Source organism: Bos grunniens, chromosome 5 (assembly GCF_055505025.1).
Source record: "Bos grunniens cultivar Pamir isolate PY7600 chromosome 5, Bosgru_T2T1.0, whole genome shotgun sequence".
In the NCBI taxonomy this organism is placed as follows: Eukaryota; Metazoa; Chordata; class Mammalia; order Artiodactyla; family Bovidae; genus Bos; species Bos grunniens.
The window spans coordinates 101877416-101903351 of record NC_141169.1 but is presented as its reverse complement, the minus strand read 5'-3'; the positions used below and the strand labels follow the sequence as shown (position 1 = coordinate 101903351).

General features: G+C 39.7%; 1 protein-coding gene across 4 annotated transcripts in view; it reads right to left on the bottom strand.

Moving 5' to 3' along the window:
• A2M (alpha-2-macroglobulin) overlaps positions 1-25936 on the bottom strand; it is a 71549-nt gene that overhangs the window by 25378 nt on the left and 20235 nt on the right. For 2 of the 4 annotated variants that reach the window (XM_086402030.1, XM_086402032.1), the window contains exons 1-17: positions 22213-22368; positions 19614-19797; positions 18266-18425; positions 18054-18106; positions 15940-15960; positions 15503-15671; positions 14973-15057; positions 11597-11717; positions 10595-10709; positions 10345-10454; positions 7993-8154; positions 6624-6851; positions 6104-6167; positions 4067-4209; positions 2922-3071; positions 1164-1331; positions 591-696 (exon numbers count right to left, since the gene is read on the bottom strand). In XM_086402030.1, the coding sequence (XP_086258156.1) occupies positions 591-696; positions 1164-1331; positions 2922-3071; positions 4067-4209; positions 6104-6167; positions 6624-6851; positions 7993-8154; positions 10345-10454; positions 10595-10709; positions 11597-11717; positions 14973-15057; positions 15503-15671; positions 15940-15960; positions 18054-18106; positions 18266-18425; positions 19614-19797; positions 22213-22298 (2125 nt within the window). In that variant the 5' untranslated portion in view covers positions 22299-22368. Of the gene's footprint in view, positions 1-590; positions 697-1163; positions 1332-2921; positions 3072-4066; positions 4210-6103; positions 6168-6623; positions 6852-7992; positions 8155-10344; positions 10455-10594; positions 10710-11596; positions 11718-14972; positions 15058-15502; positions 15672-15939; positions 15961-18053; positions 18107-18265; positions 18426-19613; positions 19798-22212; positions 22369-25936 lie in introns of those variants that run through there. The other 2 variants (XM_086402028.1, XM_086402031.1) reach the window with 1 other exon arrangement.

Here is a 25936-nt window from a genome sequence, read left to right as displayed (position 1 = left end):
TGAAAAAGATAGGAACTGGGAAAGGACACTTGGGTTAAGGGAAAGCTTCTTGGAGGAGGTGATATTTTTAGGTGAATTCTGAAGTATTACAGTAAGCTGTAAGTGAGCTGGGGGAAGCGAGTCCCAGTCAGAGAACAGTGAGACCCAGAAGCAGAAAGAGTCTTGGATAGTCTGTGAAAGGAGACCTAGAAGCAGAAAGGACGCTCTGCAGCTACTGCATGTTGTTCTAAGTGGTGAGGGTTATGACTTGAGATCTGGATTTGGTCTGCTCCTCTGCACGAGCAAAGAAAAACCATACTCAGACATTATGACAGTGTCTTTGAGAAATAGTTTATAGGAGTGAGAGGATCAAGAATTTAAAAAGTTCTTCATTCCCCAATTTTTATCCATCCTATATATAATAGTTTGCATCTACTAACCCTAAACTCCCAGTTCACCCCTCTCCAACCCTTCCTTCCCTCTTGGCAACCCAAGTCTGCTCTCTATGACTTGAATCACAAGTTCTTTTTGGTTAATTTCATCACATTTTACCTTTTTTAAAGAATTATTTTATTTGGTTCAATATATTAGGCAATTAATTAATTTTTTACCTGGAGAAGCTAATAGTGTGTGATGCTGTATTCTATGTTCTTCAGGCTGTGGACATATCTTGGGTTTATGAATCTTTGAGTTGGTAAATGCCTTCAAGCCCATATCCTGTAAAGGAAATCATAACTGAATCAGTACTTCCATATTTTATACCCATTCTTCTTTTCATAGAATTAAACAAATAATCCAACTAGGTTAATACTAATTTTTATTTTAATTAAAAAATTTTAATGTTCACATAGTAGAAAGGAAATTGATAAACAGATAATTTTATTCTGGCTTTAAACCTCTTTCAAAGGTAATTATTTTACATATATGATATTTATAAATATCACAAGGCAATGAATTTCCGTAAAAAGACAAAACAAAATTTGCTTAATAGTCCCAGAAGTTCCAGTCCTAGTTATGTTGCTCTTGCAGATCTGCTACTATTAGTAGACGTTGGAGAAGTTACTTGACCTCTCTATGTTCCATTGCCCTCAACTATGATATGGAAGCATTAAAATAAATATTCTTCCTATGGATAATATTTTGTGAACCTTAAGAAGTGACCATCAGCAGTATAAGGGACTTACCTGCAGGAAGCTATACATATCTTTTTCATTTGTATTTGATACTGGGAAATACATGATTCCATTGATATAGACATTGTCATGACTGATGCAGTCTTCATTGTCTTCCTCCTGTTGATTTACACTTGAGGGGAAACTGCTGAGGTCCTTGACTGGTAGCAGGTTATAAACCTGTACAAATGCAAAGGACAAAAGGACAAAATTAAGGACTTCCGTGGAGGCCCAGTGGTTAACAGTCCATGCTTCCAAGGCAGGGGGCTCTAGAGTTTGATCCCTGGTTGGGGAGCTAAGATCCCACATGCTGTGCAGTATGGGGTGGGGGGCACCATCTCCCCACAAAAGGATTAAACAATTAAAAAAAAAAAGGCCAAAATTATTTGTGGCTTATTTTTCTTAAGTTCAAGGAGAAAAGAAAAGACTAATCACTGCCAAACTTTCTTTGAGTGGCTCTGTTGCTTAGACAATTTATAGAGAAGATGATTTTGAAGATGTTTAACAGTGTTAGGGGGAAAAAATCCCCAAAACATTCCTATCTAAATACCCAAAGATCATAATCCTTTGTTACATAATTCAGAGACAAACCCTAGACTCTATGTTGGAATGAAATAAAATTTAATTAAGAGAAATTGAGGTTTGCTGTACTTGAGAGATTGTGTAACACTTTGGGATGAGAGAATTAAGTAATAGTTTTTTCTCTACCTGGTGGTTAGCAACAGACTCAGTGTATAACAAAGTAATGGATGCATGTTCTAAACAGGCACATGGATAAGCCTGTATCCTCTATATAGGTCAGGATGGTATTTTCTTAGTATTAATGATGGGAACAAAATGCTCCATGTCTTTATAAAATACATAAACTTTTATTGTAGAATACTGAAAATGATACTTTGAAGAATAAAACAAACATGAAAATCCTGACAAAATTATTGACAAGACTAAATTAGCAAAGTGAGTAGCACAATGAAATGAAACACTTTCTCAAGGGCAGCTCCCTCTTAGCATCTCTGTCTCCTTGCTCTGCTTTATTTTTCTTGAAAGCGTATAACGTAATTATCGTCTATCTCATCTACAAAAATGTAAGATCCATGACTGCATAGATTTTTTACTTTCCAGTAGTTCACTATTGAGATCCCCAGAATTTAGGCACACAGTAGGCACATCCAGAACTCAGTAGGCACTAAATAAGTATGTGTGGACTGAATGACTTATGCTACTGCTGCTGTTGCTGCTAAGTCGCTTCAGTCGTGTCTGACTCTGTGCGACCCTATAGAAGGCAGCCCACCAGGCTCCCCCTCGCTGCAGGCATTTCAATACTGAACATTATCACAGATTGAGAGGAACTCTTGTTCTAACCCAGGTCTGCTCCTAAATACCTGAAAGCGCCTGGTTTATTATTAACAAACTAGTAGAATCTTCTGCCTTATCTATCCACTGAGGTTGTTGTAATTTAAAAAAATTTTGAGAACTATGAAATTATGTTATATAAGCTTAACACATTAATTTAATTTGCCCACATATTTCTTGCTTCCACTATGCATTTAAAATTTCCTTTAGAAGTATCTTAAGATTTTTAATTAAATACCATTTATACCTATATATTCATATGTATTATCTTCCTTACCAAAAAAAAAAAGGTGCACATGAAAGAGCTCAAAACGATTAACTCCTAGATAAATATAAGTTTAATAGAACCCACCCCACTCTCCTTGCTCTGAGTTGCCCGTGGGGCCCTTCCTGGCCCCTGGGGCTCACAGAACTCACCGTGGCTGCTGAGAGCTCAGCTTCGGGCCTCATGAGCAGCACACTTTGGTCCACGGCGCGGAGGGCGCAGAGGGACTGAGGGGAAGCGGTGACTCGAAGGTGGGCCTGGGAGGCCGGGAAACTTTGTCCGGGGCTGAAGTTCAAACCCACCTGTGGAATTGGGGACAAAGTCAGAAGAAGAAATTTCCTGATTGATCCATGGATTCACCAGCCTTTCCTGGCTGTTCCTCAAATTTGGTGCAAAATCACTTTGACTTTGTTGATGTTTGGCGCCACGTGAGTCTTGAGGCCTTTGATTCCCTATGTGTCACTCTGATATTCATCAGTTGAGCCATTATAGTGATATCTATTTTTATAAGTTATTAAATTTGAGACTCCACTGTCCACCTTTGATACATGATGAGGTGTTCATTAACTGTGGCTAGAATGCAAATGGTTCTAGACACTCTTGTATTTTTCTTTGGCTCTTTTGTAGTCTTAAAACTTGGTTGCATATTTCCCAACACTTCACCATAAAAGAAGGGAACAAGGTACTGTGAACTGGGTAAGAGATAATGCATGGGGATTTTGTGCTAGGAGTCAAGTGACATGGCTTCTTTCTTTTTTTAAATTGTGGTATAGTTCCTTTACAATGTTGTGTTAGAGTCTGTTGTGCAATGAAGTGAATCACCTATATGTATACATATATCCCTTCCCTCGTGTACCTCCCTCCCATCCTCCTCCTCCAACACCCATCCTGGTCATCACAGAGCACCAAGCTGAGCTCTCTGTACCTTACAGAAGCTTCCCACTATCTGTTTTACACATGCTAGTGCGTATACATCAATCCTAATCTCCCAATTCATCCCACCCTCATTACCCCCTCCTTGTTCACACATCTGTCCTCTACATCTGCAAATCTCTATTCTTGCCCTGCAAATAGTTCATCTGTACCATTTTCCTAGATTTCAAAAATATGTGTTAATATATGATATTTGTTTTTCTCTTGACGTGGCTTCTTAGTGTGATCTGCCATTACCTTGCTGAAAATTTCTGGAGAATTCATTTAACCCCTTTGACCCCAATGCGCAAGTGTAGAAAATAATTGATAGTGATAGTAACTTCTAGTTTTAAATGTTGAAAATTTTACCATATAAAACACTCACCTTGTTGGCCAGACAGTGTTCAACTTCATATCGTGCAGAATCCCCTACCACTTCTCCATCAGGTAAAATGGCATAGATGAGCAGCCTAGCGACAGGAGCAATGTCTGACTCCACGGGGACTGACATGGAAAAATGGCCTTGCACTGGAGCACAGAGACAATAAGGAAGTGATCATGGGTGAGAATTCAAGGCTAAAATAATGCTTTTCTGTTGTATCAGTACAAAGTCATTTTAGAAGCCTGGTTGGGCTAATGACTATTAGTAATGTTATTTAGTCGCTAAGTCCTGTCTGACTCACTGCAACCCCATGAACTTGGTCCCACCAGGCTTCTCTGTCCATGGGAGTTCCCAGGCAAGAATACTGGAGGGGGTTGATATTTCCTTCTCCAGGGGATCTTCCTGACCCTGGGACTGAAAACAAGTCTCCTGTTTGGCAGGTGATTTCTTTACCACAGAGTCACCAGGGAAGCCCAGTAGATGTACCAGATATAAGAAATAGTAGATGCAATAAATGGATGACTACCTCTAAGAACTCTGGCTTAAAAAAACTTTATCAAAGTCTTCTCGTCTCTGAAAATCACAAGATGATTTCTCCCCAGGTTTAAGCTTGAGTTAAGCTTGAGTTCATCTGTATAAACTTCTGATGTTATCTAAGGATGTGGAGACATCTGCTTGGCTTCCATTTGATCTAGACTTCACAGTGGAGAAGGAAATAGAACTTGAAGTTGTGAGATATAATAGTAAGAGTTTAATGCGTTGTGTTTACCCTTATATCCTCTAACTTTCTATGAACCAAATATTCTATTTTTTCTTCTTAAGAGGAGTACTGAGCTCCTTTGAAAGTTGTTTTTTGACACATACATAGATTTGTTTGGAGAAGGCAATGGCACCCCACTCCAGTACTCCTGCCTAGAAAATCCCATGGATGGAGGAGCCTGGAAAGCTGTAGTCCATGGGGTCGCTGAGGGTCAGACACGACTGAGTGACTTCACTTTCACTTTTCACTTTCATGCACTGGAGAAGGAAATGGCAACCCACTCCAGTGTTCTTGCCTGGAGAATCCCAGGGACGGGGAAGCCTGCTGGGCTGCCATCTATGGGGTCGCACAGAGTTGGACACAACTGAAGTGGCTTAGCTTAGCAAATAGATTTGTTAGAAGTTACATTAAGCTTCTCTAAGTCTACTGTAGCGCTTCTACGTTGCTACAAAGAAGCAATAAAAGAGTAGTTCACTGATAATTTTCTAGTAAGGGATCTTTTAGATTCCCTTGGGCTGCCGTCTATGGGGTCGCACAGAGTCGGACACGACTGCAGCGACTTAGCCACTTTATGTAAGCGAAAAGTTCAGAGATTATATTGTTTCATATATGTTCCTGTGGAAAGACCAATTCAATGTTGGAAAAACTCAATTTATCTCTTCATAAGTCATAAATATCTTCAAAAGGGAAATATAATGTGAAAATGTAAATAACTCAGCACAGGACCCAATATATAAGAGACACTGCAAAGTTTTAGCTTCTTTCCATTGTCTAAAACAATTTTGAAATGTCGTTTTGAGAAGGTTCATGAGTATTTATTTTGGGAAATTTGGAATAAGCATAGATTATGAACCAACTCAACATTTTAAATCTGAACAGATTAACCTGAAGGAAAAGAAAATATTTGATAAAGGGTTTTTTAATCGCTTTCCCCTTTCAAATTTTTTTTTTCTTTTAAAGATTTTTTTTTGGGGGATGCTTACCATTTTTGATGTCTTTATTGAGTATGTTACAATATTGCTTTTGTTTTATGCTTTGGTTTTTTTTGGCCATGAGGCATGTGGAATCTTTGTTCCCTGATCAGGGATCAAACCTAAACCCTCCACATTGGAAGCATGGAGTCTTAACCACTAGACTGCCAGATAAGTCTCCCTTTTCAGCTTTTTTCTGAGGGTAAGATGAACAGTCTCTCTCTATTTGAGACTATTCCTGGTATTTTTGCAGCATAAGGCTGCATGTGACAGAGGAAGGCAAGCATGAGGAATTATAGAAATACTCACTGTCTCCCTGCTCCACGGGCAGTGTGTGAGTCCCAGATCGGACAATGCCTCCTTTTGCCATTATCTGCAAACAAGGAAATGAAAAGGGATTTAATTTGCCTGAAAGAGCTCTTAGCTGAAGTTCTTGCCCTCCATGTAATATGCCTGTTTCATTAAGCCGCTACTGGCAATAATTAGATTGGAGAGAAGTCAAACTTTCAAAAGGAACGTGCATAAGAGGTCAAAGAAGTGATATGTAAAAGTGGAAGTTGCTCAGTCATGTCCGACTCTATGAGACCCCATGGACTGTAGCCTGCCAGACTTCTCTCTCCATGGAATTCTCCAGGCAAGAAGACTGGAGTGGGTTGCCATGCCCTCCTCCAGGGGATCTTCCTGACCTAAGGATCAAACCTGGGTCTCCCGCATTGCAGACAGATTCTTTACCATCTGAGCCTTCGGGGAAGGAATGTAAAGAGCTTCATAAATGCTTGCCCACACAGTGCTTTTATCTACAGACAGTGAAGGTGGCCCTCCTTCTCACCAGGTAATAGAACACGAGCTCCTTTAGATCCTTTAGGACCTGTCCCTTCAGCACATAATGTGCTTGGACTGTCTGAGTTTTGCCACAGGGCAGTTCACGAGGCAAGGGCTCCAGGTAGACAAAGCTGTTGCTTCGGGAGAACACAAGATTAGCACTGTGATAAGCGTCTTGATGCTCTTCTGACAGCCACTGGTAGCCGTAACAGGGGCTGTGATCCTTGTATTTGACCTGATGAATTAGAAAACCAGTATTAGCTTATAGATTATATATCAGAGAGAATGGCAGTGTGCTCACAGAATTGGTTTAGTTTAGTATCCTACCTTAACTAGTGTACCTAGAAATCTTTTGCTCCACACTAAAAAGTGAGAGAGAAGTGTCCCTTATTTTGTTTATCTATATTGCAGACCCTTTACATGGCAGAGGCTTCCTGGGTTGGTATTTATACTTCTGAAGAGCATATGAGGAGGCATCCTTGACTCTGATTAGCTCCCTTGCGTTTCTGTAGCCACTTTATGTATTCAGACAGAGATACTGGAGCTATGAAACCTCACTGAGGAGACTAACTGATTCTCAGAAACTGAAGAATTGCATTTCGGAGAGGAGATGCCTCATTTAGGATGGGTTTCAAATGGATACTATGAATAAATGTAATATTGCAAACTTAGACGTCTGAGAACACTTTCTGTAACTAGCATTTGTTCAAGAGTTGAGTTTATGTTTGTTTATGTTCAGTCACTCAGTCATGTCTGACTCTTTGTGACCCCATGGACTGCAGCACGCCAGGCCTCCCTGTCCTTCACCATCTCCCAGAGCTTGCTCAAACTCATGTCTATCGAGTCAGTGATGCCATCCAACCATCTCATCCTCTGTCGTCCCCTTCTCCTCCTGCCTTCAATCTTTCCCAGCATCAGGGTCTTTTCCAATGAGTCGGCTCTTCATATCAGGTGGCCAAAGTATTGGAGCTTCAGCTTCAGCACCAGTCCTTCCAGTGAATATTCAGGGTTGATTTCCTTTAGGATGGACTGGTTTGATTTCTTTGCTGTCCAGGGGACTCTCAAGAGTCTTCTATAGCACCACAATTTGAAAGCATCAATTCTTTGAGTGAAGTAATTGATGCCTGCCTCTCCCAGGCTGTCTTAGGCTCCATGTGTCGAAACCCCACCCCCCACCGCCACCACTTTAACCACAACTCTGTGCTGCCTCCTTTTTAATAAACTGTTTCAAAATTGACCTAAAATTAGTTTCTAATTTCTCATTTTTTCCCTGTCTTCTTTAAGACTAAACACAACTTGGAAATGCCATCACTTTCGGTTGCAACCCTTTTTCCTAAGACTTCTTCATGTCATTGGTAACTTCCTTACAAACTTACCCTGATACTGAGGGAGGTGCCCTTGATTTTGGTGGTGGTAATGGAGAACTGTGCCAGGCCGTGCTCATCAGTGGTGGTGTTAGAGTTGTGGTTGGCTTCATTTGCTGTGATGAAGATGACTTTATTTGGCATGGGGACACCTTTCCCGTCCACTAGGAGCACCTGAAGATTAAAAGCTGTAGATCAGTTTTGTGGCTAATATCCAATAGGCAGCAAACATTTATTTTAGCACAGATATTTATTGTGTCCAATATGTTGAAGGTGGTTCCAGGCATTGAAGCTACAGCAGTGAACAAAACAAAGTTCCTTCTGTCTTTGAGCATCCAGTCCAGGAAAAGAGATAGCTGCTAAATAAATGTGTAAGTAATGGGTTTCCCTGGTAGCTAGGCTTCCCTGGTGGTTCAGTGGCAAACAGCCCGCCTGCTAATGAAGAAGACGTGGGTTCGATTCCTGGGTCAGGAAGATCCCCTGGAGAAGAAAATGGCAACCCACTCCAGTATTCTTGCCTGGAGAATTCCATGGACAAAGGAGCCTGGTGCACTATAGTCCATGGGGTCACAGAGTCATACACGACTGAGAAACTAACACTTTCAATTTCAACAAAATCTGAGTTTGCCAATGAAATGTCAGTTGCATGTATGAAGACCAGAACACCAAAATTCTTCCTCTTTTGATTAGAAATGGGACTAATGGGATAGTTATTTAGCAGGAATAAAATCTCAACAAGTACAATATATCTCTGAGAAATCTGAAAAAATGAACTTTCATTTTAGGAAGTGACCAAAGTTTCTGAACATGTGTGCTGTCATAACAAAATCAAAACATTCTAAAATTTATTCCACCACTCCTCTATAGCCTGATCCTTCTGTTTTTTACACTCTCCACAGCTGACACAACGTTTCTATTGAAGACGAGATGCATGGTGATTATACTTGTAGGTACATATGACTGTCATCTTAGACTTCCGTAGTCTGAAAACTCCATTATTATTTTTACATATAATAGAAAAATAACAGGAGAAGTTTTTTTTTTTTTTTTTTTTTTTGTAGATTTGAGAGAAAGAATTTGTATCTTTAAAATCTGGTGAAAGTTAAAGTATTAGTCACTCAGTCATGTCTGACTCTTTGCAACCCCATGGATTGTAGCCCGCCAGGCTCCTCTGTCCATGAAATTCTCTAGGCAAGAATACTGGAGTGGGTTGCCATTCTCTTCTCCAGAGTATATTCCTGATCCAGAGATCGAACCCGGATCTCTTGCATTGCAGGCAGATGCTTTATCTTCTGAGCCACCTAAGCAAATATTTTATAATATTTCATAACTCCAGGGGATCTTCCCAACCCAGGGATTGAACCTGGGTCTCTTGCATCTCCTACATTGGCAGGTAGATTCTTTACCACTGGCACCACCTGGAAGGGTAAACCTTAAATAGCAGTATTTTACCCCTCTATGTAGTGTTTTTAAAATATACTTGCTATTATAGAAAGAGTAATATAAATACAAAATCCATGAAAGAAACAACAGGTACAGTGATTGCCATGTGCTCAGTCATGTCCAACTCTTTGCAACTCCATGGACTGTAGCCTGGCAGGCTCCTCTGTTCATGGGATTCTCTAGGCAAGAATACTGGAGTGGGTTGTCATTTTCTCCTCCAGGGAATCTTCCTGACTCAGAAATCTAACCCCGATCTCCTTCTGCATTGCAGGTGGATTCTTTACCTGCTGAGCCATCGGAAAACAGTAGAACCTCTTATATTTCAAAATAAAAATAAAAGCCACCTATCCATCATTTCCATACAAAATTAATGTTGGAAAGATAATGTAATTGGCCAGCATGAATTTTGAGATGCTTATGGAAAAATATAAAAATCTGAGACTGTATGGTAAGCCATGGGAAAGAGTTTGAATGGTAACACACAGGGCTGTTTTAAAAACCTTCTAATTTTAGCGTGGTTTTTATAGATTTGATATACAAATTTACCGAGGAACAAATCTATTTTATGCAGTTTTATACCTTTGACTAGGGGCTTCCCAGGTGGTGCTAGTGGTAAAGAACCCCCCTGCCAGTGCAGGAGGCATAAGAGATGTAGGTTCAATCCCTGGGTTGGGAAGATCCCATGGAGGAGGGCATGGCAATCCACTCCAGTATTCTTGTCTGGAGAATCCCCATGGAGAGAGGAGCCTGGCAGGTTACAGTCCATAGGGTCGCAAAGAATTGGACACAACTGAGCACACACGCACATGCTTTTGATTATACTAATCAATGGATAATACCAGCCAAATGTGGTTTTAGCAGAATATGTTGTGTGTATTGGGGGAGACTATGGTTTGACACGTGAATTGAAAAATACTTCACCTTCCCCGTGAAAGGAATTCCTCGTCTAAGGTTTGAGTCCACTGTGACAAATGAGAGTTTGGTGATGGTTGTTGTTATTTCAGTGGCCCCCTTTCCAGTTAATTCCACCTCTGAAAAAGAAGGAAAAAATACATTCTCATTTGGAAGGATTTTCTCCCTGAACTTACACCACCACCTCCCTTTCATAATTTGGCAAAGGAACTAAATCAGTGTCCGTTGTTCTTTTCCCATACCCAGGAGGTATACACACCTGTTCCTTCTTCTTGGATCTTGGCTTCCACTTCGATTTTCATTTCAAACTCTTGTCTCTTCAACTGGAAGATCTTGGTGTTTACTTGCTGAGAGAAGCAGCCCTCATTGTTCAGCTAGGAGGGGATGAAATAAAACACATAAACGTAAGACTAGACAAATGAGTGGTCAGGCAGTCTGGAGGGATTTTTTTTTTTTTTTTTTTTTGAGGCAACAAGACTTAGGAATTTTGCATAATAAAAACACAATAAATATTCTCTAGGAATTAATTATTATTACATTTCACAACAGTCTCTGCCTTATAACTGATAGGTGTATTCCTTAGTATCTGATAATCTCTAGAGTGAATGAGGTATAGAAATTTAAACCGTTAAAATTGGAGTTTGATCCCTGGGTCAGGAAGATCCCCTGGAGAAGGAAATGGCAACTCAGTTCAGGACCCTTGCCAGGGAAATCCCATGGACAGAGGAGCCTGGTGGGCTACAGTCAATGGGGTTGCGAGAGTCAGACTCAACTGAGAAACCAAACAATAACAACAATCTTACTGCAGGAGGCAGCTAACTCTTCACTGAAATCTGGCTTCCCTTGGTTTACAGCTGTGGCTGGGAGGTAGCTGCCCATGTGGGGACTGTGTTTCCTCCCTCCCTGACATCTAGGTGGGGCCATGTGACAAGCTCTTGCTCAAAGAAAGAGGGAAGAACTGAAGCCCTTCTCAGCCAAGGTGGTTAAGATGGGTATATTCTGTCTCTTTACTTCCTGCAGATACTCAAAGGGGTTTTAGATACCAGGTTCTGGGTCCCTGGTGCACAAAGCATACCTACAATTGACAAGAAATAATTCCTATTAGGCTAAGTCACTGATTTTTATCAATAAAAACTATTATAGCTAGCATAGAATTCTTTTATAGATTGGTCTGTTCTTGCTTGAATTGTCACCATGATATAACTCACTACTTGTCAATGGTGCTTAGGCTGTTAGTCCTTAGGAGTGGCTTCCCACGTACCTGTCCACTGAACTTCTCACAGACAGCATTGGATTCTTCACCATAACAATTAGAAGGGTTCCTGTACTTTCTGCACATGTTCACAGTCACACGTCCTGGGACAGGCTTCCCATAAGTGTATCTGTCATAAAAGCATTGCCACAAGGATCAAATCAGACATTGAACACCCTCATTTTTGACCTGTTTATATTTCCCCTTTAGCTATAGCATATTTTTACTCTATGTATTTCCTTCTAACTTCTGCAGGGCTCATGTAGTGTTGAGGGCAAGTAAACTAACTGGTTTGAGCTCCCTAACATACATACAGCAAATTCCCACTGGCTATCTATTTTATATATGGTAATGTAATTGTTTCCATGCTGCTCTCTCAATTTGTCCCACTCTCTCCTTCCCCCACTGGGTCCACAAGTCTGTTAAAACCTTCTCTTTTAGAAATTTACAGTGCAGCGTGCTGAAATTTACTACCATCTTCTTTTATCATGTCTTTCCCCACCCCCCGATATCTAATTTTCAGTTTCATCTTTTTAAAAATATTTTTCTTATTGTCAAAGCTACACCAGATCTTAAGAGAAACAACCATACCAACAAAACAAAGATAAGCAACGAGTGGTTTCAATTCTGCATGGGAATATAAACTATTAATATGATGGTGTCTTTCCTTCTGCCATCCTCTTCCTATGGGCAGCTATCTCTGTTTATGTTGAATTTTACTTGTTTACTTTTTACAAAAACTGTGGTGTTTAAACTGTGGTGTTGGAGAAGACTCTTGAGAGTCCCTTGGACTGCAAGGAGATCCAACCAGTCTATCCTAAAGGATCAGTCCTGAATATTCATTGGAAGGACTGATGTTGAAGCTGAAACTCCAATACTTTGGCCACCTGATGTGAAGAGTTGACTCATTTGAAAAGACCCTGATGCTGGGAAAGATTGAAGGCAGGAAGAGAAGGGGACAACAGAGGATGAAATGGTTGGATGGCATCACCGACTCAATGGACATGAGTTTGAGTAAACTCTGGGAGTTGCTGATGGACAGGGAGGCCTGGCATACTGCAGTCCATGGGGTTGCAGAGTTGGACACGACTGAGCGACTGAACTGAGCTTTTTACAAAAATGGGATCGTGCCATAAATATGTCATTGGTAATTGCTGTGGTTTTGAGAGTGTTTTCTTCCCAATTTAAATATCCTCAGGACTTCCCAGATGGTATAGTGGTTAAGAATCCACTTTCTAGACATACAGATGGCTAACAAATACATGAAAATATGCTCAACATTGCTCATTATTAGAGAAACGCAACTCAGAACTACAGTGAGGTAGTTTGGTCAGAATGGCCATCATCAAAAAATCTACAAACAATAAAAGCTGGAGAGGGTATAGGGAAAAGGGAACCCTCTTCCACTGTTGGTGGAAATGAAAATTGATACAGCCACTATGGAGAACATTATGGAGACTCCTCAAAAACTAGGAATACAACTATCATGTGACCCAACAATCCCACTACCAGGCATATAACCTGAGGACACCACAAATGAAAAAGACACGTATACCCAGTGTTCACTGCAGCACCATTTACAACAGCCAGGACACGGAAGCAACCTAGATGTCCATCGGAAGATGAATGGGTAAAAAATCTGTGGTGCATATATACAATTCAATATTACTCAGCCATAAAAAGGAACACATTTGAGTTTTATATATATCCTTTTCCTATTATACAGAGTGAAGTGAGTCAGGAAGAGAAAAATAAATATCACATGTTAATGCATATATACGAAATCTAGAAGGGTGCTACTGATAAACCTATTTGCAGGGCAACAAAGGAGATGCAGGCATAGAGAACAGATTTGTGGACCTAGTTGGGGAAGGAGAGTGTGGGACAAATTGAGAGAGTAGCATGGCAACAATTACATTACCATATATAAAATAGATAGCCAGTGGGAATTTGCTGTATGACTTAGAGAGCTCAAACTAGTACTCTGACAACCTAGAGGGGTGGGATGGGGTGGGAGGTGGAAGGGAAATTCAAGAGGGAGGAGACACATGTAAACTGATGGCTGATTTATGCTGATGTATGGCAAAAACCAGCATAATTTGCATAGCAATTATTCTCCAGTTAAAAATAAGTAAATTAAAAAAATAGAATCTGCCTTCTAATGCAGGCAGGGTTCCCTGGTAAGGGAACTAAAATCCCACCTGCCTCAGGGCAGCTAAACCTGTATGCCAAAACTACAGAAACCTGCAACGAAGGCCCAGTGCAGCCAAAATTAAAAAAAAAAAAAAATCCTCTATCTCTGTATTTGTAAGAGTATTGGTTCATTAGCTCTGTGGATCAGGAGCTTGGTGGCCTTCCTCTGAGAGAGTGCTGGAAGGGACTGAAGAGGGACCCAGCTAAACAGCTGCTGCTGCTGCTGCTAAGTCGCTTCAGTCATGTCCGACTCTGTGCAATCCCATAGACAGCAGCCCACCAGGCTCCCCCGTCCCTGGGACTCTCTACGCAAGAACACTGGAGTGGGTTGCCATTTCCTTCTCCAATGCATGAAAGTGAAAAGTGAAAGTGAAGTCACTCAGTCGTGCCTGACTCTCAGCAACCCCATGGACGTAGCCCACCAGGCTCCTCCGTCCATGGCTCCTCCGTCCATGGGATTTTCCAGGCAAGAGTACTGGAGTGGGGTGCCATTGCCTTCTCCGGCGAAACAGCTAGTATATTACAAGTGTGGTCTTTAGGCGGGACTTGTTTCTTCACTGCCTGTTCTTTCTGTTACTGCTGCTGCTGGGCTGGCTACTGGAGATGGGAGCATAAGATCCTAGTAACATTAATTCTCAAGGTTGGAAAAGCCTGACTGAGAGACCATGTCCAGTCTCATCAGTGACAATGGCAGTGCCAAGAAGTATGTGACCTGCCTTAGGTAGATGGATGAGTTAGATGAGATTTCTGTAACACGCTTATCTTTACAAATTCTGAATCTAAGTTATTTTTCCACTATGTCTGCAAGGTCAGGTAAATGATCTGTTGATGACTGACTTTCCTGTACAACCTGGTAGAGTGAAAGTCACTTCCCTTCAACACTCTCTTATTTGTGTGCCTATGTGTGCGCGAGTAGCTTTATTACTTTCAGAATCAACCCTACTAGCATAGCTTCTCTAGAAACAGTTGCCTATCCCATGATAGTTACAATAATTCTGGTAAGGACAGGAAAGAAATTAAGAAGGAAAATAGAAAAGCAACAGGAAAGTTCTAGAGATGGGAATGTTCCCATGTATTTAAGGTGTTTGTGAAGCACTCCTCATAGACAAACTAGCAAGATATCCCAAAGGGTGAGTCTCTTTTAAATAATACACCCACCCCAAAAGAAGATTTTTGGAAAGTATAAACTCACAGGCCGCACACGGACACTTTCACCTCTTCTTCCAAGATGGTGATTATCTTTGGCATTCTTACTTGTACTTCAAACTTAGGAAGCACTGTTGATTGGAGAAAAGGAAGTTGATGATTGGTTTTCAACTTTTGGGGAATTGGCATTTCCAGATTCTCAATAATAATTCCCTGATAATATTTTAGGGCCCTGAAAAGGTAGCCCTCTTCTCCAGTATATTCACCTTCCTTTCAACTGGAGATCTTGGTTAAAGGACTGTGATGGATCAACGTAATCCTGGTGAATTATGGGAGACCCCACTAGACTATGAATGTTTTACATTTTTTAAGGTTAAAATTGTTACAAAAAAGGCTATATGGCATCCTATTCACAAATCCCTGATAGTCCTCACTGGATTTAGATATAATTTGGTCCACTCCAAGTCTAATCTCACCCATGGGAAATAGGAGGATTCCAAAGAAACTTGAATTCTAGGCCTTAGAAGTTCAAATATGAAAAAAAGAACTGCTTGGTGATTTTTCTTAATGGCATACCGAATTCCTCCACGGTGAAGGGGTGCTCTGCAGTCCCACCTGATCCCTTCTGTACCACCACCTTATAGGAGCCCTGAAAGGGCTCTGATGAGAGGGGGAAGGTCAACTGCTGGAGGCCATTCTCTACCTCGAGGTTCTGCCACTGTGCAATGCGATTTCCTTTGGGGTCCTACAGGCACAATAATCGTAATTTACAAAAGAGCCTAGGGTGTTAGACAGTACAGGAAATCAATGGGGACTCCGATGTTATCCACAAAGAGGAATTCTGATGTTATCCACAAAGAGGGGTGGGAGGACATGACTTGGAACAAACCAGTGTTACATGAATTTGAAGGCTTCTCCCTTAATGATAAATTTCTGAAATACTGTAAGAATCTCTTAAATAAGAACATTTCCCCTAAGTGTATTATAATTATGGAATGTTTCACGTTGCTTACCTCAACATATACTAGTGGAACCTGAAAGACAAAAGGATAGTCAGCAGTTTAGAACTGTTCTCACATAGCCTCAATTCTGATTTATAAGCAAAATAGTTTTATGCAGATTAGTTTTATCTGTAGTAAAACACAGAAAAATTCTAGATTAAGTTTTGTAGAAGTTTAATCCATTACAAGGAATTAATGAGTAATGTTAAGTACTTACTGGACTGTCAGCAACAAATGCATGTGTGCCATTCATTAGGAATGGTATTTACTAATATTACTTAAATGCTTATAGCACCCCAGTGAAGAACATTCCTTTGTTATGCTATTTTACAGATTGAGAAATAAACACCAATGAAACAATGAGTAAACATGTTCAGATCCAAATATTAGGTGGACCACAGAATTCTTAAGTAGTTCTAAGAATAAGAAGGAGTGGGAATAAATCCTCTACTATTAATGCATATTCATTTTAAAAACTTGGGGCTGGTGCACTGGGACGACCCAGAGGGCTGGTATGGGGAGGGAGGAGGGAGGAGGGTTCAGGATGGGGAGCACATGTATGCCTGTGGTGGATTCATTTTGATGTTTGGCAAAGCTAATACAATTATGTAAGGTTTAAAAATAAAATAAAATTAATTAAAAAAAAACAAAAAAAAAACTGATATTTATTAAGTGCCTACCAGGTGCCGTGTATAATCCTAGTGTAAAGAACCCACCTACCAATGCAGGAGATGTAAGAGATGTGGGTTCGAGCCCTGGAGGAGGGCATGGCAACCCACTCCAGTATTCTTGCCTGGAGAATGGCATGGACAAAAGAGCCTGGCAGGCTATAGTTCATGGGGTCTCATAGAGTCGGACACTACTGAAGTGACTTAGTATGCACATTAAGTGCCTACCAAGTGCTGTGTATCATCCTAGGTGCTATAAATACAGCAATCCACAAAAGAGCAATAGATCTGTGTCTCATGGAGCTTGCATTCTAATAGGGATGGATATATGAAAAACAGACATATATGCAATATATATTTTTGATATGTATAGATATACATTTGATATATATGTTTGGTGTATGAGATACACATATTTGACATATATATTTAAGTTATATATATATATATATGTTTGAAGTAGTGTCAAGAAATGAAAATAAAGCAGAGTTCAGCTGACAGAGTGATGGAAGCAGTGTTTAATTTTAGATAGAAAAGTGTAAGTAGAAACCAGGAGACCCATTTCAAGGCTACTGCAATAGTGTCATTTAGAGGTGATATTGGTGAGAACAAAATTGTAGCAATTCAGGTGGTAAAGCACAGTCTGGATACATTTTAAGCTAACATGATTTTCTGATAAAATAGGATGTGGCTGTAAGAGAAAAAGATGAAGGATTATGCCTTAATCTTTTGCTTTAGGAGCCAGAAGGAAAAAATTGCTCCCTCCCCGCCAGTCCTCCCTGCTCCTTCCGCCAACCCCCTCCCCCATTCCCACCCCATTCCCCAGCAGAGATGGATTTAATCAGGATCAGCAGGGAATTGCAACCCCCCATGGCCTGGGAAAGTGAGTGTTTTTAAGAGGGGAAAAGGAAGTTGGGAGGGGGAGGGACTATAGTAAACAGAGTCTGTGGCTTTTAATTGAAAAGTGTCTCTTTCCAAGATTAAAAAAAAATGTGGTTGAGGACTAGATTTGGGAGAGAAAAATTAAGACTTTGGTTTCTTGTCTACATCAAAATTGAGCGTTAGTCTTGAGGAACAAACATCGATTATACTCTCCTTCCCTTATAGGAGAGATTTTGGTAGGTGTGTTTAGAAAAATTTTGGATCTTTGAAAAGTTATTTAAACCTAAGTTTTTTGACAGTTTATTTATTTAGTGTATCTTTCTAGTTTGCCTAACTGAGAATTTTTCAAAGAGTAAGTTTAATTGTGTGACAATCAAGTACCAGTAACAAGAAAGAATCAACAACTCTCTTGACCCAGGGTACTGTTTTAAATAAGGATTTTGCACAATGGCCATGCCAGAAAATATTGTTATCAGCAGATTCTTGCTTTCTCTGGCCCTCCTCCAACACCAAAAACAGACTCCAAGCCTGTTTATACAGATAATAATAATTCTAGATAGATATTAGGAGACTTACCAACTCATTCAGGGGGTGAAAGCTTTCGTCCAACAAGACAATACGAAATTTCACTGAAACAGAAATATTTTCCGTGAGTCCCAGAAACCTTAGGCCAGGTCCGTAGGTTAGTAAGACAAGCTATTAAGGAACCAGAATTCCTTTGACTGGGAAACATGCAAGAGAGGAAGATCTTTCTTTTGGGGAGTTGTCCTGACTATAGGCCTCTGTACCTGTCTGCTCTGGTTTATAGATGGGTTTGTCTGTCTGGACAAAGACCAGGCTCTCTTCGTTTTTAACCAACACTGTGGTCCGCTTCTTGAATTCTTGGGTTGGTCCTTTCACTTGGATGGTAAGGAACATTACCTCTTGACTGGTTGGAGATCTTGGGAGCTGAAATAGAAGAGAGACCCTGAAAACCCACTCATTTCCCAAGTTTCCTCTCCAAGTCCCTCTCCTACTTCTCCCTAGGGGTCTTGCCCCTTTTAATTTCACTGGCCCATTCTCATCGGAGAAAGCTGTCATGGACAGAAATTCATGGACAGGATGACCTCTGTCACTTGTGAATGGGAAGACAGAACAAAAGGTGGAGGAAAACATAACAGTGAGTGAGGTCATAAATGAGATTCACATCTCCTTGTAGATCAGCCAGAACAGTTTTTAAAAAATATTTTTGCTCAATTTATTGTTTTTAATTTTTATTTATATTGGAGTATAGTTGATCAACAATTTTGTGTTAGTTTCGGGTATACAGCAAAGTGATTCAGTTATTCATATACATGTATCTATTCTTTTTCAAGTTCTTTTTCCATTTAGGTTATTGCAGGATATTGAGCAGACTTCCCTATGCTATACAGTAGATCCTTATTGGTTATCTATTTTAAATATGGCAGTGTGTACATGTCAGTCTCAAACTCCCAATCTATCCCTCTGCCGGTAAGTCTGTGAGTCTGTTTCTGTTTTGAAAATACGTTTATTTGTATGATTTTTTTTTTTAAGATTCCACATGTAAGCGATATTATATGATATTTGTCTTCCTCTGTCTGACTTTCTTCACTTACGCTATGAGAAAGGAAACTGCAATATTTTATTGGCTGGATGCTATAAGGATTCTATACAACTCTGAAGAGATACTGGCTGTACATTCATGGTGATTTCCACAGTTTCACGCTTAGAAAGAGTATGGGATGATGTGTTCTGTGTTCCAGTCAGCCCACCACTGGGGCTTATGTTGAACATTGGCCTAGTATGTTTTATTAGTCTTTTTTCCATTTTCATTTTAAGGAGAAGTCACACTTTCCCTTTGTCTAGTTTTTACTGTTTTTTTTTTTTTTGTTTTGTTTTGTTTTGTTAAGAGGAATTTTCTTCAATCATTAAGCTCATTTTAATATCTCTATAAATATTTGTCTACCGTGGTTGGAAATTCACATGTGGCTTCTTAATTTCTACACTTAGTCGTTACATTTAGATTCCTTCGTGAAGTCCATGCCAGCCTCGCAAAGTCTTATCTTGACTGAATTCTAGATCCCTGTGCTCCTGACCCATAGAAACAAGTGTATTAAGTCAAACTGTCATACTCACAGTGAAGGAGACACAGTGGAATAAGTCCTTCTCTGCCACCACGTCAGTGAAGAGGCTCCTGTTCTCTCTGACGGACTCCAAGGAGGCGCTGACGGTCACCGTCTCATTCAGGTGGCTCAGAAGGAGGCAGCCCTTCTCAGGGGTCTCCGTATGGAGCAGGGAGGGGACCAGCACCATGTATTGCCTGGGGTTGGGGGAGTCCAGTTAAAGGAGAGTGTAGGAGGTGAGGCATTGTTAGCAGCAGCACTATTTTCTGCTGTAATTTTTGTTACTATCCTTAGTTCTATGCCAAGAGAAGACATATTGATAAGCAGGAAATTGATCCCTGCCACTGAAAGGCATGCAAGAGAATTATTCTCCTTTCCATAGTCAGTGCCATGTCAGTGAACATTTTACTTGAAGTGAGCCTTAATGAGGAGAACATTTGCAGGCATATCTCATGCTGAGGAACTCAAATCTGAATTCAAATAAAGACATGATAATTATACTTAGTCAAGCTGTCAATCTATTTTACATTAGGATTACTGAGGAAAGCAAGCAATTCTCATGTGAGACATTACAAAAGCCAATCCACTTATAGAACTTTTTGTTGAATACATAGCAAGCCTGTAAAAATGGAATGGCATGTTCTTGCTTTCCACTTTATGGATATGGAACCTGAGGCTTAAAGAAAGTCATTAGTTTAAAGTCTCAGTGTGTTAAGCAACTAATGACATCTTGGTGTGTTACCCAACCCTGAATGTTTGTACATTAAATATTTGTCTTTCAACTCACGGCTGGACAAAAATGGTGTACTCAAGGATGGTCTTCTAAAGATTGAATTTGGAGTCCTGGTAACTCATGAGCAGAAAAGAAACTTTCCCAATACCCTCATATATAATTTTATTGACTCTCAAATGTTCAAACATTTTGCTCACAATATCCCTAACATAATTCTTAGACACTATGCACTCCTTACATATACTCAGGTAAACATCTATTTTTTTTCCCACAAGTTTAAGTAATAGCAAAATATATTATTTTTGATGATACTTTAAAATAAAACTTACATTACTTTTTTTTTTGCTACCTGGATATAACTCAGTTGGTAGAGAATCTGCCTGCAATTCAGGAGACCTGGGTTTGATTCCTGGGTTGGCAAGATCCTCTGGAGAAGGAAATGGCAACCCACTCCAGTATTCTAGCCTGGAGAATCCCATGGACAGAGGAGCCTGACTGGCTGCAGACCATGAGGTCACAAGAATCAGACACGACTTAGAGACTAAAGCAAACCACCACCACCACATTACTTTTTTCTAACTTTCTCATGGAATCTTAAATATCATATTGATAAGATATTCAATATGATCTATTTAAAAAATACATCAAAATGTTCTTTTTGTAATGATCAGAAATTTAGCAGCTTTCTCCTTTTCCCTCTTGAGCTTGAATTTTCATGTCACCATACAGAAGTCTGTCCTAACATTTCTATGCTTTAAAATATTTTATGGATCACTCGTGTCTTTATTTTGTATGGATATACATATGCATATGTATGTGTGATGTGTGTGCATATGTACTGTTTGCATATGTACATGTATGCATGTACTGTTATGTGTGGGTATATAAATTGAATTTTAACTCTTAAATTTAATGTGATCATAAAGTTGTAAATGTTAAACATTTTCTTCTGAATTGTTTTCAAAAGCCTTAGTAGTATACAACAGATCAAAACAAAATATATTACAAGCTATGATTCATATATTTTACATATTAATATAAAATCAAAACACTTTTGAAGCACATCTTTGATGAAAATGATGAACTGTTCTTAAATATTCATGGACAGATATTCCTCACTGCAAGAATTAAACAAAGGTCTACCATGAACTCTGTTGCTAGTTTTGGTTTGTGTATATGCAGTGCTGTGAAAAATTGTTCACATAAAAGTAAATAAATTATATCATTTTTTTATCAGCTCTTGTAACTTCTGCATTATGTGCCAAAAATCACAGTGCCCTATTATCAAGAGTTGCTTCTTATCATCTATCAACTGGTATTTCCCTTAAATCCTCCTTCAATTCTGTTGAAACAAAGAATTCATCACCACACTATCTGCAAAATGATTTTCTCTTCCGTCATTTGAGTCTTTTGTTTTCTCAACATCAACATCAGTTTTTCAAATTGCTCCTTTATTTGGAACTCTAGAGACTTTTATATTCCAGAACAATGTTCCATGGTAACAACTAATCGAGGGAGGTTTGTCTCTTTTAAAGTGGAAGATGGGAAATTAAAAAAGGGGAGGTAAGAAAGGGTAGATAGCATGGTCTCAAGCTGATCAGCATGAGTGTGAGGATCTAAAAGCTGATTCTTTTCAAAGTATCAATTTCCAGTGCCCTTTAGAACCTCTTTGTATATCCCCAGAGAATTTAGAGATTCAGAGATCCAGGAAGTTGGAGAGAAATGTTTAAAAATAAGTAAAGATTTGTAAAATCTCATTATTGAAAGAGACCTTAAAGATAAGGAGATGACAGTTCCATAGGGGGGACAAATAAATGAATGGTAAGCATTTAAAATAAAGGAAAGGACTCTTCAAGTTTATGTTTTATGTGAAACTCACGGTTTTCCAGAGACTGAAGCATCTGTCGGCAGCAAGAGCAGAAGAAGAAGAGTAAGACTTGGATAAAGGAGTTTGTTCTTCCCCATGCTGCAGGGAGAAGGGACCGGAGGAGACCAGACTGTGTTGCACCTTTCTCCCTGCAGTTGGTCTGGTCCCAGACTTTCCTCAGAGCAAGTAGGCTTTATGCTGCTCTCTGTGTAAACAGGAAGTTCCACCCACACAAGGTGTCTAAACAAAGTAGAGGTCTCTGAACATTCTCTGGAAGGGTCATTGCTCTAAGGGACTTAATTACAGTCAAGGTTAATTCCTGGCAAGCTAAATAGGATTCCTGGAGGGATAAAATCCACATTCCCATTAGTGCTCATTTTCCCTGGGTTTTCCCGTAAAGCAGCTAATCGGCTTTTCAATCCCTTCTCTCTCTTGCTCCCTCCTTCTGCTTCCTCATAGTGCCTTTTAAGGCTTTCCTCTCATCTCTTGCATGAATAGCTGGCAGGGGAAGCTATAATTTAAGCAACACTGGAAGGCTCAAAATAGATATTTCACTACAAGTCCGTCTCCTGCAAGTCCTCCATCAGATATGTCTACCTCAGATATTGAAGCAGTTTCAGAATTTAGTTGTCCTCTATGGAAATGACAATGGATTAAAAGAATACCTTTTTGTCTGGAGGATATTGCTGGATTGCAGATAAAGAGCTAGGTTCTGGAAGAATGATAACAGAAATATTTCCCTGTATTAAGGAAGTGAAAAGATGAAAGGAGAAGTAGCAGGACCTCAAAAACAAGTTTGACTTACTCTGCCCAAGAAAGACCTTAATTGCCTTGACCCTCTACTTACGTGAACATGAACACATTTTGTTCCTGCCTTCTAAATATGCAACTCCCCTCCAGTCTATTTTATCCTTCCATCCATCCATCCATCCATCCATCCATCCACTCATTCATTCATTGATCCAATTGATTGATTGTTTTGTAAGTTTTATTGAGCCCAATTGGTCTAGGATCATACAAAATCATGGAGATGGAATGGTCAAATATGTAGAAACAGATTGCACATTCTTGAGGGTATGAAAGCAGACAAATAAGCAATAAAAAAACAGTAGCCAGACATTATTATTGGAGAAGTTCAGGTGCTCTGGGAGCACAGGATTGGGGCACACAATTTAAACTTGGATCTTGGAAAGGAAATCAAAGGGAAAGAAAAAAGCAAATTAAGCACCCACCCACACTTGTGGGTGGTGGCTAGCCAGGGGAAAGAGGAGGTGCAAAGTGCATTCGAAGCACATAAGGAATGACATAAACAAAGACACAGGAGGTGATAACCATCATGACACATTCATGATAAACATCATGACAGTAAAATGAAAAATTTTTGGAATGGAGAAAATGCTTGTCCACTTAGAAAAGTGGTGAAGTAAGCTTGCTTCAAATAAAAAAGAAACTTGCTGGCAGTACTAGGGTACTTGGGGGGTAATCAGTGAAATGACTTCCCCAGATTTATTTCTTGAAAAGATCACACTCACTGAAATTTGAGAGAGTGATGGGAAGGAGACAATCCAGGAAGCAGGGTGGGAGTTGGCACAATTATATGGATGAGAAATGATGGTATTTGAGCTAGGGTTGGGGTTTCCCAAGTGGCTCTAGTGGTAAAGAAACACCTGCCAAGGCAGGAGACATAAGAGATGTGGATGCGATCCCTGGATTGGGAAGATCCCTGGAGGAGGGCATGACAACCCACTCCAGTATTCTTGCCTGGAGAATCCCCACGGACAGAGGAGCCTGGTGGGCTACAGTCCATGGGGTCACAAAAAGCTGGACACAACTGAAGTGACTTATGCATGCATACATGCATTTATAATGATATTGGTTACAGGTTGACAGATTAATATCATATTTAAGAGCTAAAATTACAGTACACAGTGAACACATGAATGTGGTGGGTAAAGGACAATGTGCCTTCCAATTTTCCTGGCTATTAACTGAATGACTTGTGTTGCTTTTAAGTGATTGAGTGAAACACAGGACACAGGCTGAGAACAGAACGAGAACAGAGGGCTGAGAGTTGGGAAGATAGAGTCTCGTTTTAGAAAGTGCTTGTGCTTTAAGTAATAACATTTGTAGGGAGTTTTACATTAGCTTTTGAACTGTGGTGTTGGAGAAGACGCTTGAGAGTCCCTTGAACAGCAAGGAGATCCAACCAGTCCATCCTATTGGAAATCAGTCCTGAATATCCATTGGAAGGACTGATGCTGAAGCTGAAACTCCAATACTTTGGCCACCTGATGCAAAGAACTGACTCATTTGAAAAGACCCTGATGCTGGGAAAGATTGAAGGCGGGAGGAGAAGGGGACGACAAAAGATGAGATGGTTGGATAGCATCACTGACTTAATGGACATGAGTTTGAGTAAACTCTGGGAGTTGGTGATGGGCAGGGGGGCCTGGTGTGCTGCAGTTCATGGGGTCGCAAAGTGTCAGACACGACTGAGCGACTGAACTGAACTGAACTAACATTAGCATCTAGAACTTAGAGCATTGTTGTCTAGAAGAAATGTAAGGTAAGCCTAAGTAATTTTACATTTCCCATATTGAAAAACAAAAAGCAGCAGATTAAATTAAATTAATTTTATTTTTATACTGATTTTTATCATTTTTATTTTTAAATGAATTTTTATTGGAGTATAGTTGCTTTACAATGTTTTGTTGTATTCTACTGTAGAGCAAAATGAATCAGCCATATATATACATGTATCCCCTTCCTTTTGGACTTCCTTACCATTTAGGTCACTGCAGTGAATTAAGCAGAGTTCCCTGTGCTGTACAGTATGTTCTCATTAGTTATATATTTTTAAATTAATTTAATAATACCATTTATTTACCTCAGTATTGCCCAAATATTATCATTTGATCATTATAAAAATTGTTAATGAGATACTCTAAATTTGTTTTTCATACTAAGTCTTTAAAATCTAGGGTGGATTCTACACTTACAAGAAATAGCAATTTAGAATAGCCACATTCAAATGTTCAACAGCCCATGAGGCTACTGGTTACCATATTAGACAGCAAGCTTAAAGAAATGTTTTTCAAATTGTGGATCACCATCTAAAATGAATTATAATATCATGATCAGTGAGTCATGACCAAGATTTTTAAAAATGTAATAGAATACAATAAAATAGAAAACACAGTGTACCAAACAGAATACGTGAAACTATTGAGTTTGGAAATATTTATTTCACTGTTGTGCAGCAGAAACTTTGGTCATGTCCTATTACCCCTTCTCTGACTCTACCTTTATTACTCAAACATTTGAGTTCTTGCTGGGCATAAACTACCTCACTGAAAACTTTTATTTCCTAGTCTTCTCCTTGGAGGCTGGGTATGGTATACGGCTAAATTCTGGCAACTGGAGTGTAAGTGCAAGTTCGGTATGCAACTTTCAATTCATGACTTTGAAGGGTTAGGTTCTGTCCTTCCCTTTTCTCCCTTACTACTGTCTGGAACGTGGACACGTTGATGATAGACAGATCTTTCATTGCAGGTAATAAGATGGAAGCCATGTGTCAAGGGAGGCAGAACAAAAAACAAGACATCGACTGAGCCTCTGAGTCATCCAAAGGCCATTTTAGCTGGCACTTTCATGTAAGAGAAAAACATTTTCTCTTATTTAAAGGCCTTTGTGTTTTGAGATATCTTTGTTCAAGCTAAAACTTGTATCTTAACTC